The sequence below is a fragment of the Micropterus dolomieu genome, linkage group LG15 (assembly GCF_021292245.1).
Source record: "Micropterus dolomieu isolate WLL.071019.BEF.003 ecotype Adirondacks linkage group LG15, ASM2129224v1, whole genome shotgun sequence".
NCBI lineage: Eukaryota > Metazoa > Chordata > Actinopteri > Centrarchiformes > Centrarchidae > Micropterus > Micropterus dolomieu.
Window position 1 is genome coordinate 22,130,637 of NC_060164.1, and position 19,091 is coordinate 22,149,727.

Sequence of the window (19,091 nt, forward strand, 5' to 3'; positions counted from 1 at the left end):
ACATTTTGAGGCTGTTAGCCAATGAAGGGAAGTCCAGCAGTCCCCTCCTTATTCTTGAAAGAAAGTGCCAACGTTGCTAACGTCCCAAAAACCATTGCTGCTTTTGCACAACTCATCCAGAACACCGTTGTTGAGAAAAATACACCTGAGCCTTGTTTGGGATTATTTGGAGCTCAATAGCTTGAATACAGATTACTGTTCAATGTAGTGCTGCACAAGAAAACAATCATCAAATAGAAAAAAAAAACAACAACAACTGATGTTTGGAGGTAACTGAAACTAATGCGAAACCAGAATAAAAGCTATAATCAAATAAAATTCTAATATACCTGAACACAGACAGTGCTTTTATCTGAGTAGAGATTAAGTTACAGGATCTATGCCTTTATTTGTTAACTATGGCCATAGCGATTGACATTGTTCTGCACTACTTTTATCCCATGTCAACACTGCATTAGTTGCTTCACAATCACTTTTTTGTGTACATGCAAACGGGTAAACACTTTGCTATTTATAGACACTCACACAAACTCTGTATACATATGAGGGCACACACAAACAGATAAAAACTGCACACAGTAGCACACACATACACACACGGACCAGAGGCCAGAGACATCCTCCTGCTGCCCAAAGTACCTGTGAAACTATTTTTTACCACACGAATAGATGGATAGGTGGAGAGGGGGAAGCGCAAGCGGAAGAGCAGGTTGTGCATCTCATTCTAGAGGAAATCAGAAACCTGCACACACACACACACACACACACAATCAATGTATTGTCAGGTGATGTGGCCCATGTCACACTCCAATGTGAACTGGCCACCGTCCGAAGGTCACGGGACATGCGGAAATGGACATGGAGGCCACAGAGGTTAGCGCCTACGGTTTTATTTTCACGTTGATTTCAGGTGGAAGAAAGGGTATTTGTAAGCAAATGATGACGAGGAGGAGAAAGAGAGCCGTCCTCCATGATTGCCTTCACTGCGGCTCCCACTAGTGCAGATTTATGAGGATGGTCGCTCGAGAGTGACTTCAGAGTAGCATGAATTCCAGTCTTAACGTCCTGACTGAGGTCGCATTTTAAAAAGAGCAAAATAATCTGATCTGGGTGACTTTGGCTTGCAGTCTAAATGCACCTTTAGTTTTTGTTTATTGTGACAAGTTTTAATCCCTGGAAACCATCACGCTGTGTTTGGCAGTTTGACTGGGTGACACATTCAAAGACAAAAGCATGATCCCATTCATAACTGACATACTGTGACTCACAGCTGAATGACATTTGCCTTCACCCTATTATCCCATGTGAATGCTGCATTAGTTGCTTCACAATCACTTTTTTGTGTGCATGTAAACGGGTAAACATTTTGCAATCATAGACACACACACAAACACTATATACATATGGGGGCACACCCAAATAGGTAAGAACTGCACTCAGCATGCACACACGGACCAGAGATCAGAGACATCCTCCTGCTGCACCTGTCAAACTAGTAATTTTCAACACCAGAATGGATGGGTAGGTGGAGTGGAGGAGGCCTTTAAAGAGCAGATTAAAACAGGTTGTGCATCTCATTCTAGAGGAAATCTGAAACCCGCACACACACACACACACACACACGGTGTTTTGGACTATGGCTTCCAGCTCAGGTGATGTTCTGCCCACAGGCTGCAGGATCCTCACCTCCATTCCTGATGTGTTTTTCATCCCTGAGTTTGTAAGTTCTTTATCTGTTCATTGTCATTTTGCTATGTTTTGGGCTTTCGAAACATTTTCCTTTTTGTTACTTTTATTCTCTACATCTTTATGCAGTTTACTAAAGTGAGTCGTAGACTCAAGATTTTAGTCCTTTCTATTTTATTGCCTATTTCATTCTTGCACATTCTTCTGAATCATTGCTAATTCACTTGGCTCAGCGTCATTTACACTGTGATCTTCTTTCCTTGATTCTCTGTCTCCTTGTCGTTGCTCAGTTGAGGCGATAGGAATCTGTAGGGTCTTGCTGGTCAGCAGGCATCAGTGTTTGATCATTGAAGTCAACACAGAGCAGAGTAACGAGCAAACCAACCGTGAAGATTAGAGGGGTTGATAGTAAAAGAGACTCTCTTGTAAAAGAGATTTTTGATCTCAACGAGACTTCCTGGTAAAAAAGAAAAAAGGTCTGGTCCAAAAGTATACAAGAATAAGATGAAACTGGTTTATGAGGTGGTTAGAGCCTCGCCCATTACAACAACTAATATCTACTTTTTAGCTACTCTTTTTAATCATGATTGTTGCCACAGAACTACAAGTTATGTCACAGCTTGGCAACCAATTTAGTTTATACTGACGTGACCTTTGTGGCAATGTTACAATATTTGAAATGGAACAATTTGCGCAATGTTTGACAAAGCCTATCCAGAGCCATTGTATTTTGCTATTTACAGCAGCTTGGAACAGGACTCTAAAGTTGTGAATAGTCACTCACCTTGGGCTAGATCTGACATTGCAGTTAGGCTGATATTCATGGCTGATCATGTTGGTTTATCAGATTACACGCATACCTTCTTCTTTAGGTGAAAACTGTCAACTTAGAGTTCCTTCAAAACTACTGAAACCTCCCATTTCTGGCTTATCTCTTACATCTGTTCTGAGGTGCATCAGTCCTAAGGAGATGGAACAGAATTTTCCTACTTGGGTGAAGAGTCAATATTTTATTAATGAATATAATACATAGGGCTCATATTAAAATTATTCATTCAGAAACAATCATACTTTTTGTGGTGTACAGGGAACTGATGACACCAGAGGAAAATAGTGTTACGCTGGAGAGTGAGGTGTAACTCTAAAGCCCTGGATATACTTGCTTTTAACTACGTGTTCGTGTACGCAAGATCGCTGCCACACATATTCTGGGTTCCACTCGAGCGTAGGTTGTGCGCGTCTCCAGAAATTAACGGCATGCGTCTGCGAGATGCAAGCACATGAACGTGTGGGCAGTATGTCGATCTGTCCAGCAGGTCAGCAGCCATCTACTGTTCCACACACCACCCCAAGTGGTGGCAGTATGCAGTTGGTTTGCTGCTATTAAACGCAAAAGAAGGTCAGCAGCAGACTTAAAAAAGGAGATTTGTGGCGGGATGTTTAAAATAAAACTCCTGGAGCTAGTCCGCAGTTACTGAGATCGTTATGATGTCTCATTTAACTCATAACCTCCTTGAGGTTTGCTATGTTTGGTTTGTTTACATAGTGCAAATACGGAGGTTGTCAAGGAAGATAATCCGGTGTTGGCGAGGGATGATCCCGCCTTGGTCGGCCCCCTAGTGGATTCACGTTTAATTCACCGGGGACATGCAAAGTACGCAGGCAAATATGTGAACAATGCCATTTGCGCCGCAGACGCCTGTCTATGTCTATGCATTGTTAAAGAGCAAGTATGTCGGGAGCTTAAATCAACCATCAACTCACATGGTTGCTGACTTGATGGTGTTTTTTCTTGCTGCGGGCCAATGAAATTAATGAATAAATGCAATTATCTGCTGCTCAGGTAATGTACTGGTAATACTGTATTTACTACTCTACCGTAATTTTTTGGGCAGTGAATGTACTACTCTGGTAAGAGTTGTCACTGTAAATCTAAACCATCACAGAGAAGATACCAATTTAATACCAATTATTATTACCAAGGACAGGCTTGGCAGCTTTTTTCTACGGTTCGGGTTCATTTTCCTGAAATGAAACTGAATGAATGCAATTTCAAAAAAAGAAAGTTCAACCAAACCCGTAAGAAGACACAGATAAAAACTGTGGAATTGCCATTCCAAACCCTCTGCCACAACCACACAACACAAGCATTATCTTTTTGTGAAAATGTATTTAGCAGTTTAGCAAGAGCTTTTGTATTTTTAGAGCATGCAAGGACTATAAAATGCTTACCACCTGTAGGCATTGAAGGGGCTCTGAAAAACTAGCTCCTGGTTGGGGGATGGCATATGAATAGAGACATATGTCCAACAAATTAAACATAAATCCATGACATCTTTTTAAGATTCACACACAACAACCATGTATGCCTTCAATGAATGTTCTTATCCCAGAAAGCTGTGGGGACAATGATGTTCTCTACAAGTGAACTTCACCTGAGAGCAGGAGTGGTTAAATTGTTGCTGCAGTTGTGTCTACAGAACCAAGCTACTTGTTTGGATCTGAATATGCCCCCTGCGGTATTTTCATAACCGGAGTTTTTCCTCCGTCCATATCTCCGTCCACATGAAAACGCAAACACACGCTATTAGCGTAAGCGCTGTCATGAGCATGCCAAACTACCTGGCTGCGATATGACCCTAACCGTAAAGCCATTTTGGCCAATCAGAGGCGCACAATCTGACATCAAACACAGCAGATAACGGCGCACACTCTGACGTTGTAAGGCAAACCCCCCGGTTTTACTGTCCACACGACGTTTCTGAAAGTCCTCACCCTGGCAGGGGTTTTCAGAAATGTTCGGTTTCAGTGACCTGATACTGCGTTTCCGTGTGGACGAACGGCTGAACTTCCTAAAACCATTATGAAAATACTCGTGTTCGTATAGACAGCAGCAACTGCTCCAGCTCTACCCCTGCACACCTGATACTTTAGGGCTTAATGCCGATTGATTGAACTGTGGAAACATCCGTGGATGTACGTTGCATGTAGCCCTTAAATACCCAACTGGAGGAAATCGAAGCTATAGGACACAATAGGCCTTTTTTACAGCAGGTATTTAAACTTGTCATAGTTGGAAAAGCACAGTTGGTACTAATAACATTTACAGTTTCTGCATAAAACATGCCAGTGAGCCAGCATGCACAATACCGGAAGACCGAGGCAGCTAAATGGAATTATGCCATAATTAATTGAGGTATTTACACCTATGATTTTTCTACTGTGCATTGGATTGTCTTCCATGAAAAAGGCCTATCACAACACAAAGAGAAAGTCTTACTGTGCAATAAAAATGAAAGAACACTATAAGGAAATGGAATCCTTTACACTGTATTGACACTAAATACTTGACACTGAATAGTGGCTCTTATCAAGGAACAAATGCTGGCAGTTCATGTTCTATATAAATGCCAATGACTCTTTCAAGCAGAATGTTTGTCAAAGGAGGAGAGAGACTGTGAAAATACGCCCAAGAACGAAGCACGGGAGGAACTTTCTAACATCTAAAAATAGCCAATTGACTTGAAGACTACAAATTTAGGTTCTAACAGAAAACATTACTGGAGTACCACTTTAAAGCTGCTACAATCTAGTTCTAACAATTCAAATGACAACGTGAAAACAATCTGAAAACAATATGGAAATGGTCACTTATAATGACAACATGTCCCTCCAACCTAAACAACAACATAGGTCGTTTTAACCAACCTCCAAATACGACCCCTAGGAGCTTATCCTAAAAATAGTGCCCCTACTGGTGGCGTTCCAGATACAACTCATATGAGCTTATCCAGCAATTAGTGCAATAGTGCCCGTACCGGTCGCGTTTGTCCATACCTTCAAAAACGGCAATTTCGAATTCTGTTTCCCGACCAGACCTACATTTTGGAAATCACGTGACCTCCATCACATGACATAAACATGTGGAGATTGTAGCGGCCTCATGACCCATCTGCTAGCAGTAGTCGACATGCATGAAAACACCAACTTAGGCTTAGACACATTCCCCATGAAGGTTAGGATGAGGGTAAGGGCCTACAGGGGGCTGTCAATGCTTTAAAAGCAAACATAGTTAACTATATATCTAACGCTATGAAGCTATTGTAGATAATGCTAATTCTAATACGTGACCGTTGTTGTCATGTGTTTACGTTCTACGGCCACTAGATGCTGCCACAATAAACGGAAAGATTAGTCGTAATTTGTTGTAGCTAGAACAACCTATATGTTTTTTCTTCTGTGGAGGACAGGCTCAATAATGAACTTATAAAGAATTATCACCTGAATCTGCAGCTCCCCTCAGCTTTATGGAGTTTTATAGCCAGTTTCATCTCATCTCAGTGGAGCATTAAGCTACTACAGAATCAGACATTTCCTTCAGGAGAAAAACTGAGCTAAAAAGAGAATGAAATTTGGATTTCAAAGTTTTTTTATATAAGCAACTGTATGCAACCTGCTAACAAGTTCCTCATTTCAACTTAAAGGTGATGATATCTTAATTTTGTGTTTACATCTTGTTTCCACTACTCCCAAGAGGGCAAGAAGAAGTTACTGTAGCTTTAAAGCTGCAACACTATAATTCATAATAAAAGTTAGTTTTACTGTCATAAAGAACAAAACTCTGAAATGCTTGTAACAAACTGTAGACGTATGTACAATATGTAAAGGTTATATCCAAAATTAATTGAATTGTATTGTTACTATACAAGCAGCACGAGTACACCTCCAGTCTTCTAAGAAACAACTGGTGTCTTCATCTTGTTGTTTTCTTGTTTTACACTGAGACCATCATATGTATCTTTTTGACTATCCAGTCTGATGTTTTCTATCTAAATATCCTGTATTGAGGAAAAATGGGTCTAGTTACCATAGGAACTGGATCCATACAAGTACATGACAAACGCTGACCAAATTTATCATGAAACTATACACTAGCTAACAAAAACTAAATTTTAAATCCATACCTCTGTCTCTTTTGCCTCACTTCTCTCTCCCCCCTTCCTCCCGTGTGACTGTGCAGGTGTTTGGAGGTTTGGTGTGGACCCTGGTGGCATCGACTCGTATCACTACGGCCAACCCTCTGGCCTGGGTGATGTTCGTGTCCGTCTTCTGCTTTGTAATGACGACAGCCTGGATCTTCATCTTCCTCTGCGGAGCCAATCGGAGCAGCATCTGGCTTGCCCTGGTTAGACACACCTACCACCTGCTGCTGATTGGCTAATTTGGATAAATGGCTAAGAGTAGATAGATAGATAGATAACACACATATGTGATTGTTTGGTCATCTCATTCCAAACCCACCTATCTCTCATTCCTTTTTGATCCCACAGGACGTAGGTTATCATTTTGTGGCGGTGCTTTTCTACCTCAGTGCATCAGTGATTCTGGCGTTCATCACCATTGAGCAGGCTACATTGGTTGGGATTCCTACAGTCGTTGACAATCTCTTCATCTACCGACTGGAAATTTCTGCAGTGGTATGTTAAAAACACATACACATACAGATCCTAGCTATTACTACACTTACATGTACTACAATATTCTGATATACTGTAACTCAATAAAGAAAACACTGTTAACAGCATTTTGTGGTTGTTCCATCTTAAATTAGGTCTGTTAAGAGACAATGGGAAATTTACAAATTTTGTGATATTATCTTCTGCACAAAGTTACTACATAACTTACTTCACCTGTGGGTTTTTTTTGTCAGTATCATAAACATTATGTATAAGCTTGTTCCAGCTCTCTAGTCTATGTTTTTTGTTTCGTTGCTACATCATTCAACTGACTGGAAAATAATCGAGGTGTCTAGTTGTATAATGTTATACATGTTTCTCCACAATTCAGCCTGGCATATTTGAAAAATTTAAGATATCCTCTAGAATTCAAAATAAAGCGATGTGGGTCTGGCTGCACAGCAAACATTTTTAATGATTAAGAGGATTGAATACATAAACTCATCTTTCAGCTCTAATGCATATTGACCCTTCGCTAAGCCACGCCCCCCCCAAATATTGTCTAATTTTTGGAAAATATTGTCTAATTTTTGGAAAAAGCGAACTCAGAAAGAAGCAGACAGTTTTGCATTTGCATTGTGCATTTGAAGATTATATTCAGGCTGTCAAACAGACTCAAACTGACACTGACACTGTTCCTGTACAGCCGGGTAGGTCCCATAGCCTACATTTTTCTATTTTAGGTTTTGGAAAGGGAAGAAATCATACTTCTCCTTTCAACCTTTCTGGGTAGTGACTGTAATTATTATAAGTGCCCCAGGAACAGCTTTGACCATAACTACTAAATACAGCCAAAGCTAGAAAACGACTCCTTTTACATTAGAGTGAATGGAGTGCAGTCATGAAAGTATCGGACCACAGTTCAGTCAGGACAACTTTCATCAAATACTGATAATGAAAAGTTATATTTGGCGGTATGGCTCTGTTCTGGGATCTCCCTGCCCATTCACACGCCTACGAGGAAAGCCATGGAGGGGGGGGGGGGAGCACCTCCCTGCCCATCCATGTGCATACATGGAAAGCCCGAGGCAGAGAGCAGCAGTAAAGAACCCCAGTACAGAACAGAGCAGGCATGCAATTTACATGTTTATCAGATACTAGATGGGCATTGAAGCATGGTGTTAAACGAGCCTGGGGCTGAAGACCGTACTGTTTATTATCATGATGCAGCCTCTACTGCTCTGTGTCGCCTCGCGCACTCGAACACACACTTGTGGGCTCACAAGCACGAACAGTGGCAAGAGCAGAGATAGGTCGTGGGCACGTTGAAGTGATAAGGTAACTCCAACCCACTGCAGGATGTGCAACAAAACCTCAAGAGTAAAAGACAACTTGTCAATACATCCATTAAACAAGCATAACATATAGAAGGGGTTAATTGATCCACTCTGTCCACGTCTCTCATCCTCTATTTTATTAAAACACTAGCTTGGCAAAGCTAGATGTACAATGAGCTATATGAAAGCTGCCTGAAGTCTAGATTGAGCTTAGATTGCCATGTAGCTTCAGCTTGACTTCGTTGCCTGTCTGAACTAACGCTATACGTGATTTAGAGCAAGTTGTGATCAGCCAGCTGTGTATTCAGGGCATGGCTTAGCGAAGGGTCAACTGTACATGGATATTAAACATGCATCTCTGTTTGTCTTGTTTAAACCAATTTGCTGACACCTGTGGTCTCATAGCCTTCAGGATTTGTAACACCACATATTTCTATCTCAAGTTGACAATTACCTGTTTGTGTTTCTGTGTGTGTGTATGTTTTCAGGTGATGTCCTTTCTGGCCACTCTTTTCTACTTCCTCCATGCCATTTTCTCTGCCATCCGATGGAAGAGGTTCTAATAAAACAAAACATTAACCCACCCGCAAACCAAGAACAAGATCAAAAACAGAACAAACCAAATAACCAGCAGACCTTTTGTTTTCTTTTTTTCATTTTCACGTCAGCAAGAGTTTTCTTAATCAGAAAGGCAATCCTTGGGTTAGAGTAGATGAAAGGGAAATTAACCTGTTTACCAAAAATAAATTTGGTATAAAGAAGTAGATCTTGTAAATAACTAATTAAACCACAGACATTTATGATGACATCCAAAAAATTACTTTATTTACTTATTTATTTACTTTTTTATTTTTTTTATAGTTTTATAGTTATTTTTTTCACCAAATAACTGAAATGCCTTAAAGGGTCAGTTTAACCAAATTACTTAAAACACTTTCTTACTTACCTCAGAACACACAGTTGTCTTAGGGACTAATTATGAGGTGTAAATTCCAAAAGTTGTTAAAGTATATCTATATCTACATCGTAAATTACCGGTAATCATCCAATTGGTTATATTGTAAGTTAAATACACGGTAAAGGTGGACTCTAGTGATTGAGTATTGCACTTCTATAAAGTAAGGTGAATTGTGAGAGACAGATAAAAAGAACTGTCAAAACTGAAGCAGCAAAGGCCGAAATGTCCTGACTTTTAGTCCCCATAGTAAGCTGAGTCAAGCTTCAAAAATAACACTAGAGCCTACACTTCCCATAATGCAACTTGATAGCACCTTTCATTAGATCCCCCCAGGCAAACTCCCACATATTTCAAACTCCGAGAACCACATGAGTAGGCTCATTTCAAATGTTTGCCTGGTTAATACAGAGACCAGGGGACTGATTTCAGTTTGTGTCCAACTTTAGCATTTGAAAGGGAAAGAAGATAATATAACTTACTTGTTTGCTGTTAAACTACAGAACACACCAGAGTGTTTTAGGGCTTAATGTCACTCAGCAGACTGTAATTAAGGTGTGATTGGTGACTTTTGATTTTGATACAATATGGATGGATGATTTATTGTCTGCATTTCTTAATTAAATTTAAAAAAATCAAGTAGCCTACTTAAATATTTTGATGATTTCACTTTAAAGGTAGTTTTGGAATCTATGATGTGAAATAAATTACTAGGCCATTCAAACATCACAGCTTTTCTGTTTGTTCAGACATTTCACTACTACTTCCCAATGTTTCATTACCTGTTACTTGTTACCTATTCCCACTGTATTACTCCCATTACCTAGATAATAGGCAAATCCAATTAACTTGTTATTTTAACCTGCTTATTATTTAGAAAGAAAGCATAAGCTAATGATTACTATAGGTTTCATCCTGTAAAAGGTTTAATATCATATCAATTTTATATTACAGTATGTATGATCTCTTTGAGCAAAAAGAATTAAACAGAAAAAATGCTGAATTTTAAGATACATATTATAACCACCATTTGTACTACTGTATGGTATTTGCATTTTATTTTAAATGCACACTTAATTCAAGGCTTTTTTCTTTAGATTCTCCAGAAAATGCTTCACAGCTTAACTTGGTTCTGAGTAGTTCCTGTAATTATAAAGCATTTGGCTACTAAAATCTGTCCCATTAAAATAGTAGCCAATAACTTCTAGTTTAAGTAAAAAATATATTAAAATCTACTGTATATGTATTTTGTGTTTGGGTTTTGCTGTATAGATTTGGCTTTCCGGAGATGATCACGGCCATTCTAGTTAATGTTTGCTCTTAAAGTCCACTGTTGGAGTGTGGGGTCAGTGTGTCAGTTGCCTGATTTGTTATGTTTGAGAAATGTTTAATTTTAAAGTTATGGCTAATATATTAGCAAACAGTTACTTATTTATAGTTGTTTATTTACACAAGATTATCATTCTTTGAGTCTTTAAATCCACCTGGCGAATTTAAGTCCAATATTTACGCTCTTTTTTACTCTGGTTTGTTTTTTGCCTCCCGAGGAAACTATCTGAATCTTTAGCAACTTAATGCTCCACTCTGTTCACCAGCTAATCACTAGCTTTGTTGTCCATTTTGTGCTGGGCAGGTAGTGTACCGTGTTTATTTTAGCTTTTTTGCTGTGTGCTTTGGCTGCAGTGAATGAAAGCAGTAAAGTTGTGGCCGTAAAACCAAAACAACAAGCTGAAAGATGCTAAAACCCTCCAAAAGATGAGTGAAAGCTTTAGGGCAGGGTAATAATTCACTGTGCGTGTGTGACCACAAGTGACCCTTTAACATTACACACAGTGATCTACTGTAAACATACAAAAATGTATTAGTGCAGCTTTATAGTAAAGCTGTGTGGATCTGCGGAAGTTTCTGTGAGGCTGAAGTGGCCGAAATGAAATGCCTTCACCAATAACGCCATTCATCACATTCACAGGTATTTATGTTTTGAAAACAAACACCTGTTATAGCCCGTGTCCAATACAAATAGAGGCTGCAGGCACTTAGCTAACACAATACAAAGGATCAAATATGTAGTATAAACCTAAAACTCAGTGAGCAGCAGCATTGTAGATATTTAGGCTTCAGTGGTTTAACTGTAGCCATGGGGCACAAATTTCCTTCTCTGGTTGTTTTAAAATCCTTTCACAGGTCACTAGCACACATTAACATCAGGTAGCCTTGGGTGCTGTAAGATGAAGGGTGGTGCAAGGAGCTGCTGTGGGACGGTATCTCTTACTCACATCAACAGAACAAGTTTGTTTGCTGACTTAGGTTTCCTATAAGAGTCAGAAACACCTGCTCCTCTGTTAGTTCAGAAGAGGGGACAGTTTGCTCACTGGGAGAAGGAACAGGCAGAGATGGCTGCAACTACTGCTGAGCCTATGGGGAGCCTGCCCAGCGGACTGGGGATATGCACCACGGCCCCGGATATATTTTACCTGCCTGAACTGGTGAGTGGACAATGAGAGAAGACAAAGCAGTTCACCTTGAACTCAGTTATGAGTGATCAGTCTCTGAAATCCAGCAGTTGGTATTTTGAAAATAATTTGGTTTTCTTTATTTTTCCTAAACTTATTTGATTTGTAGTAGTAAGTAGTAAGTAGTAGAAGTAATTATAATACAATATAGACATTTAAAATATAATATAAATATTGCAACAAACTGTCATAAATTTCTTTCATGGCAACAACAAACCTGTTTTGTTAAAATTTAACACTTACTGTTTAGAGGCTAATCAATATTTTACACCAAAATGTAAGACATTTATTTAAATAAGTGTATAATAAGAATTCTTGTGCTATAGCTCAAGCCAGCATGATGTGATAACTTCATGACTTCAGATGTCAGATGCTAGTCTCTAAATAAATAGCCTACCACAATTGGTTTTACTTTTGTGCTGGTAAAAGGTAAAAATGTTGATTTAGAACTATTTGAATAAAAGTGCAAAAGTGTGTCTTTCACATCTTCCATTTCACTCACATTGTATCTGTGCCACTAATAAAAAAGAAAGAATGCGGCCAGCTCTTCTTCTCTCTGAATGATGACAAAAGATAAAAACTTCTCATATAACCACTGGAAAAATAACTGAACTATGTAATTGTTTCCGTGTATGTGTCTGATAAGTAGACTTAAATGCATCTTAAGTTGTTTATTTTAGATTTTGTTTATCAAGGGAAGGGTTGTGGAAGGTTCCATATCACTAACAGCCTGCAACAACTCCTCACACATTTTAATGGCCAAAAGACTAAAGAGAGGCAACAAATATATATCCGCAAGACTTTTATCAATGTTTGTTCCGTTCACCATAATGTGCTGAAAAGTTCTGAATTGAGTTCTGAATCTGAACTGAATTGTGACAGATTTGGTATCAAATTGGATGTTGAACTGTGAAGTCTTTTGGATATTAACATTTACAGATTTCTTGCAGCCACAGCCTCTTCAGGCTGTTTAACTGAATGCCTGACTTAAGAGCAACTTAAGAGTTTACTTTTATCAATTATCTCCTTTGATGGTTCAGTTCCTCCTGTTGGAGTAGGCTATATAGAAATGTGATCAAAAAACTGTCAAGCCTGTCAGATTGAGCACTGAAGAGAGAATACATTTTGAAAGTGACAACTCCATGAAATCATCAGTGAGTCAGTATCGCTGATCACCCTGCAGATACAGTACATTCTGGGTTTGAGGTGTGCAGCACTAAGACTTCTGATCTGTGACCTTGAATCAGGTATTACTCATGGTTAAATTGATGCAAAGAGATTTTAAGTTGTGGTCATCTCTGGATCAGGTGTTAACTTTTAGCTCATAGCTCTACCCGGTTGAGTATGACACAGAATAACACTATGGATTCCAGAGAGTTCAGACTATACGGATGTGGTTAATACTCTATCTTAAGTAACCTGGCAGAGTAAACAACATCCACCCTGTAAAGAGAAATGTTTGTTTAGTTAACATTAAGAGAGATCTTGGGAGACTCTGATCATCCTCATTTGAAATTCACCAACCGATTTTTCATGTGACTTTTTGACTTTTATGGCTCTAATCTAATTCAGATTTGTGTTTTTATAGTTTAGTTTGCTGATTCTTCCTGACCAGCTCATTCTATAGCTTGAAAAACTGCACCTGACTTTAGTCCTATAGCCACCAAAACTACTTTGCTGGGTTTAGGAAAACAGAAAGGCAGAAATCTTTTCTGCCAGAAAGCCCTGAAGGCAAACCCATGTGCGTGTCCATGTAATGTTTCACCAATAACACAGTTGACCTATGAAGTCAAAATAATGGTATTGAAGGATACCTGAACTTTTTCCAGTTTTCATGACAGAAAAAGGAACATTTTCTTCTTGCACACTAGCACACATCTGTTTTCAACTGCACAGGCTTTCAACATTCTTCCTTATGTTGCGCTTTCCCTTTACCTACTTCTAATCTGTCAATTGTTGTATGTTGTTTGAATTGCACTGCCCTTGAGAAATGCTATCTCTATCTTGTGCCCAGAACAAGTAGATAGATGGTCAGACTGACTATAAAGGTGGTTTTAATAGACATATGAAAAAGTGATTACAGCCCATTTAGACTGAAAGAAAATATGTATGTCAGTCATAGGTATTTATGGGCAATTGAGGTACAAGGTACAAGGTAGGTTTGATGGTCACATTACAACAGCGTTGTAAAGAGATCAATTTTAGTTAGAGTTTAGATGGCAGCAGGATGAACAGGCTGTGGCTGGGGTTCCTTTAATATCCTTTGGGTTCTGTGTGGGCACTTCACAGCACCAATATCAGTGAAACCAATGATTTTCTGAGCAGTTTTAATCACCTGCTGCAGAGCCCTCCTGTCCTGGGCCGTGCACACCCCATGCCAGATAGTGATCTTTCCAGTCAGGATGCTTTCTGTTGCTCCTCTGTAAAAGCTTGGCACGGGAATTTGGCCTTCTTATATTTCCTTAAGAAATACACCCATTTCTGGGCTTTCTTCACCACCGTGGAGATGTAAGATGACCATGTCAGGTTCTGTGTTGATTCCCAGAAACCTAAAAATTGTTCACCTGCTCCACCTCAGCTCCACTGATGTGGACAGGAGGGTCTGTCGTCCCCTCCTTTATATAGGCTGGTTAAGGAGCAAAACCCAAGAGTATCACTACACATTTCGGCACTGCAAAAAATGTTCATCTTAGCAAGTCATGTCATAGGCAATTGATTGCACGACTCAGTAACTTGCTGTTGTCACTGTCGTTAAGGGACAACGGAAAGGAGAGATTGAAGAAGAGAGAAAAATAGAGGAATTGAACAGAGGTTATAAAAAAAAAGAGCATTATCTAGTAAAGAATTCCCAGTGATCTGTATAAAACTATAATTCAGTGTTTAATATTTTTGGTGTACCATAGAAAAACAGAGAGTCCCACAGAATCACAAAATTTGTTTTGAGATTCTGATATTTTGCTTAGTACAGTTCGGTGTGATTTACTTTTGTCTTATCGATATAATACAATCTATAATGGTATATTTTATAATTTACAAAAACATTCATGGTGCCCTGAAGATAAAATTTGCTGACTTTGGTGATCCCCTGACTTTTCATCTAGCGCCACCATGAGCCATTTGTGATTTTGAGTTAAATGGTCTCAACAACTATCGGATAGACTGGCATGAAATTTGCTTCAGACATAATGTCAGTTTAAGGTCACTCTAGCAGAAACGTAATACCGTCTGTCCAACCAATACCTCCATCTGTGCAGGTGTTTGGTGGTTTGGTGTGGATCCTGGTGGCGTCGACCCATGTGGCACCACCGAATCCTCTGGGCTGGGTGATGTTTGTCTCTGTCTTCTGCTTCGTCATGACCTTCCTCTGGATGATCATCTTTGCTGCTGGAGGTCATAAAAACAGCTCTGGCTGGGCTGCTGCTGTAAGACCAGAGAGAGAGAGAGAGAGAGAGAAACAGATCAGAATGAGAGAAAGAATGAATGAAACAGGAAATAAAATTGTGATAAAAAATGATGGGCTGTGGCCATGTTGTAATATTTTTAATCTATGTGTTTCCAGGACTTTGCTTACCACGGACTTGCAGCGTTCTTCTACCTCAGTGCAGGAGTGGCTTTGGCAAACATCACCATTAATGAAAAAACTACAGACACATTTAAAAACTACCAGATTGACATCGCTGCTGTGGTGAGAACATATTTCAAGACAGTACAAACAGCTGTTCATCTGTTCATTATTTACTGAAAAACACTTAAAAGTACCATATGTTAGCAGTTTACATATATTAAATCACTTTGTATTGCCAATGTGTGAATTGATTGCAACTTCACAAATGAGACCTTACTCGACTTTCTCGGTTGTCTGTAACAGCCTGGGGACTGATTTTTAAGGACTTTTTCCAGAAAAATACAAAAGATATGACTTTACATGCGCATGTGGTGGCGTTTGGTCTGGCTGGTCAGTGCATTCTCATCCTGGGGAGTCAAGTACCACCGCTTTGACGCACAAGGTGCCCTTCAGTGTCAGTATTAGACACCCTGGGCTGTCAAGTATGTAAATCCAAAAGTAGAAGGGCCAGCAACACATGGAACCTTCCACATCCATCTTCAAGTGGTACTTTCCGCCCCAGTAGTATGTTCCGTCTGCCAAGTGCAGTTCACAAGATCATGGAGAGAAGTTACAAAAGGAGTGTTAATGCCTTTGTTTCCGTCCGTTGAACTAACCACACACATGTCTACCACAATTTCGCAATAAAGCAGTCTTAACTGGAAATTCTGGACTATTTTGTGACTTGACTCGTCACTTCAGTAGTGGGTGGTGATTCCTGAACCCAAGTATTGTGAGAAGCCACAGTGAGCTCATCTCTTTCTTTCAAGAAGTTATTTAAAGTTTTAAGATTTACAAGTAATAATTTCAACCCAAACCATGATCTTTTCATAAACCTTACCAAGTAGTTTTGGTGCCTAAACTGCGACCTTTTCACAATGTTAACCAAATCATAAAAAGGCATTTCATATGGATGTGCATCAAACACAGATATTTCGTCATTCTGTACTTATGACGCCAGGATGAGAACGTGTTGGGCTGATCGGTGGTCGGAAGATGCTGTGAGCATTGATTATCTCAAGGTGCGCTGCATTTATTCTAATCCCTGCGCTTCCTTTTCCAACATTGAGGAGTAGCCTACATTTCTGTTATAGGCTGCCCCCCGATGCAAGATAGGGGCAGCCAAGTAGCAAACTGCAGACGTGGAAAGTATAATCAAGGCCACTCTGCTGGCTGTAGCTTCATGTTTATTGTACAAACATAAGAGTGTTATCGATCTTCTCATCTAACTCTCTGTGAGACAGCAAATACGTTCATTTCCCCATGGGCAAAAAAGTAAAATACAACACAATCAAACAAAAACAAATTCCAGACTGATTCTCAAAAAATGTAGAGTGGATTTCAGCTTGAAGCCTTTGATCTGTCTTTGTTTGTGTGTGTTCCTTAGGTGTTCGCCTACTTAGCCACACTCCTCTACTTCATCCATACCATCCTGTCCTCCATCCGATGGAAAAACTTCTGAAGAGTGATATGTATCCAAGAAGTAGGCTACTGTGCATCCTGTGTGCCTCTGTGTGTGTGTGTGTATAATTCATAATGAAGATTTTAAGCCTCATATTTAATAATATTAAGTGAAGGTTGAGTTGGTGGAGAAGCGTCCTACAAAATTAAAGCATGAATAATTAAAGCAAATGAGTTGCATCCTAGAAATGTCAAATGTAAACATTTTTAGCCACTAATCATTTAACATAAAAATTATCATTATAGCATTAAATTAAATCTCATACTTTATGTTTCATTATAGTATCATCCATGTTGAGCCTTTAACAAACATTATATACTGGATTTATACCATAAACAAATAAAAATGTTTTTTATGTTGCAACATAATTACATGTGGGCCGATAGTTTTTTGAAAAATAACCCAAAACAACCAAATAAAAAAACAACATCAAAAAACTAAATGGTGAGCTGAGTTTATATTGTGTACAGAACATGTTAATATTGGTGTAATCAGTGAGTTAGGAGGTTCCTGATGATTTAATGAAGAAGTGTACACTAGCACTGAAATGGAGCAGATGGAGATATGAGCAGAGAAAGAAAAAAGAAGTGGGTGGATAATATTCAAATATAACTGAATAGGTAGTTTGAGTGCTTAGTGACAATGCAGCGCTATGACGTTAAATGAATAGTTAAACATTTTGGACATATGTTTACTTGCAGAGTTAGATGATAAGATTGAATCTACACTAATGTTTGTCTCTTATAGGCTATAAGCTACTGCCATGATCCAGTTAGCTTAGCTTAGCACCAACACTGGAAACGGAGGGGAGAAACAGCTAACCTGCCAAGGTGTAGCCTACCTGCACATCTAAAGCTTCTGAATGAACATGTTATATTGTGTTTGTCTAATATATTCCAAAACAACAATGATGTCCTGGAGCTTTCACTTGATGCCTGGCAACCTAACGGGAAGTTACTGCTCCCTGCACAGAAACACTGCCACATTAAAACGCTAGTAATATATATAGGGATATAACATGTTAATTATTTAGCTTTAGAAGTCCTGATAGGTGGATTTCTGTTGCCTTTGGACAGAGCCAGTCTAGCGGTTTCCCCCTGCCTCCAGTCTTTATGCTAAGCTAAGCTAGCTGGCTGCTGGCTGTAGCTTCATATTTAAAGCTACCCTAACCCTATCTGCATTATTGCAATGCAGATAGATTCAGATTTACATTCCTGGGCTTTCTATTTCTTTCTAAGTGTTCACAGTGAAATGTGTGGATAATTCACAGTAACCAAGAAATTGTTCCTAGCAAGATAAACTGCTCTTGGATTTTAAAAAAGCTCTGTTACAGCAGCAGAAACCTCGGAGATAGATATCTCAAAACCTTGTCAAATAAAATAAAATAATGTGCATTGGTAGCTAGATGAAAATATGTTTTTTATGATTTGGGTGAACTATAATAAACAGACTTTATTACATAGTGTGTTCTTAAATTCAAACAGTTGCCTCTTGCTGCCATCCGAGCCATATGCTTTCCCTCTGTGACCAGACTGACAGACGTTTGTTTCTCTACAGTAGCTATAAAGAGCCAACTGTAAAAAACTTCTCACTAATTTTCTGATTTTTACTGCAAATTATTTTTTCTTGTTTTTCTTTTATGTAGAATGATTGCCAACAAATCAACAGTACTTAAAGGATGGTGTACTGTATATATTTATATATTTAGGTACAAGACATCTGACTCAAATATGTATAGTTTTGTCATTTTGTTTTCAAGATTTAAACAATTATATATGTAAACATGACTGAGCCTTTGTTTTATTTGTTCCACTTCCTTTTACTTGCTCCAGTTTTCATACAATAGTAGAAAGTAGAGTTTTGGTTCAGTTGCTTAGATTGTTACAGGCTACCGCTGCAAGAACAGCTGCAACCTACAGAGGTGTTGCTGTTCTTGTGTAAGCCCAGTCACACATGTAATAGTAGGTAAATATTTATCACTTTCTTTTCAATATTTAAAGTTGATAAGCAGGATAAGAGTCCTGGAACTATTACAATGGCTACTTTCAGAGGTGGAGATACATTTTGGAAAACAAGTC

The 19,091-nt window shown here is 39.0% G+C and overlaps 2 protein-coding genes across 2 annotated transcripts; both read left to right on the forward strand.

Moving 5' to 3' along the window:
• Window positions 1-1,596: 1,596 nt before the first annotated feature.
• Window positions 1,597-10,545, forward strand: LOC123984188 (myelin and lymphocyte protein-like). Its single transcript, XM_046070936.1, has 4 exons — window positions 1,597-1,720; window positions 6,707-6,871; window positions 7,017-7,163; window positions 8,968-10,545. Exons 1-4 carry the CDS (start codon window positions 1,637-1,639, stop codon window positions 9,040-9,042), a joined length of 471 nt encoding a protein of 156 aa, XP_045926892.1. The 5' UTR covers window positions 1,597-1,636; the 3' UTR covers window positions 9,043-10,545.
• A 1,177-nt stretch (window positions 10,546-11,722) lies between these two features.
• On the forward strand, window positions 11,723-17,252 carry LOC123984189 (myelin and lymphocyte protein-like). Its single transcript, XM_046070937.1, has 4 exons — window positions 11,723-11,920; window positions 15,202-15,369; window positions 15,507-15,632; window positions 16,939-17,252. The coding sequence occupies exons 1-4, from the start codon at window positions 11,828-11,830 to the stop codon at window positions 17,011-17,013; spliced, it is 462 nt and encodes a 153-aa protein (XP_045926893.1). The 5' UTR covers window positions 11,723-11,827; the 3' UTR covers window positions 17,014-17,252.
• Window positions 17,253-19,091: the final 1,839 nt, after the last annotated feature.

Coding starts and splice junctions, on each gene's coding strand:
- LOC123984189 (XM_046070937.1), top strand. CDS start 11,828: ATGGCTGCAACTACTGCTGAGCCTATGGGGAGCCTGCCCAGCGGACTG. Junction 15,370..15,506: donor GCTCTGGCTGGGCTGCTGCT/GTAAGACCAGAG, acceptor ATGTGTTTCCAG/GACTTTGCTTACCACGGACT. Junction 15,633..16,938: donor AGATTGACATCGCTGCTGTG/GTGAGAACATAT, acceptor TGTGTTCCTTAG/GTGTTCGCCTACTTAGCCAC.
- LOC123984188 (XM_046070936.1), top strand. CDS start 1,637: ATGGCTTCCAGCTCAGGTGATGTTCTGCCCACAGGCTGCAGGATCCTC. Junction 1,721..6,706: donor TGTTTTTCATCCCTGAGTTT/GTAAGTTCTTTA, acceptor GTGACTGTGCAG/GTGTTTGGAGGTTTGGTGTG. Junction 7,164..8,967: donor GACTGGAAATTTCTGCAGTG/GTATGTTAAAAA, acceptor GTATGTTTTCAG/GTGATGTCCTTTCTGGCCAC.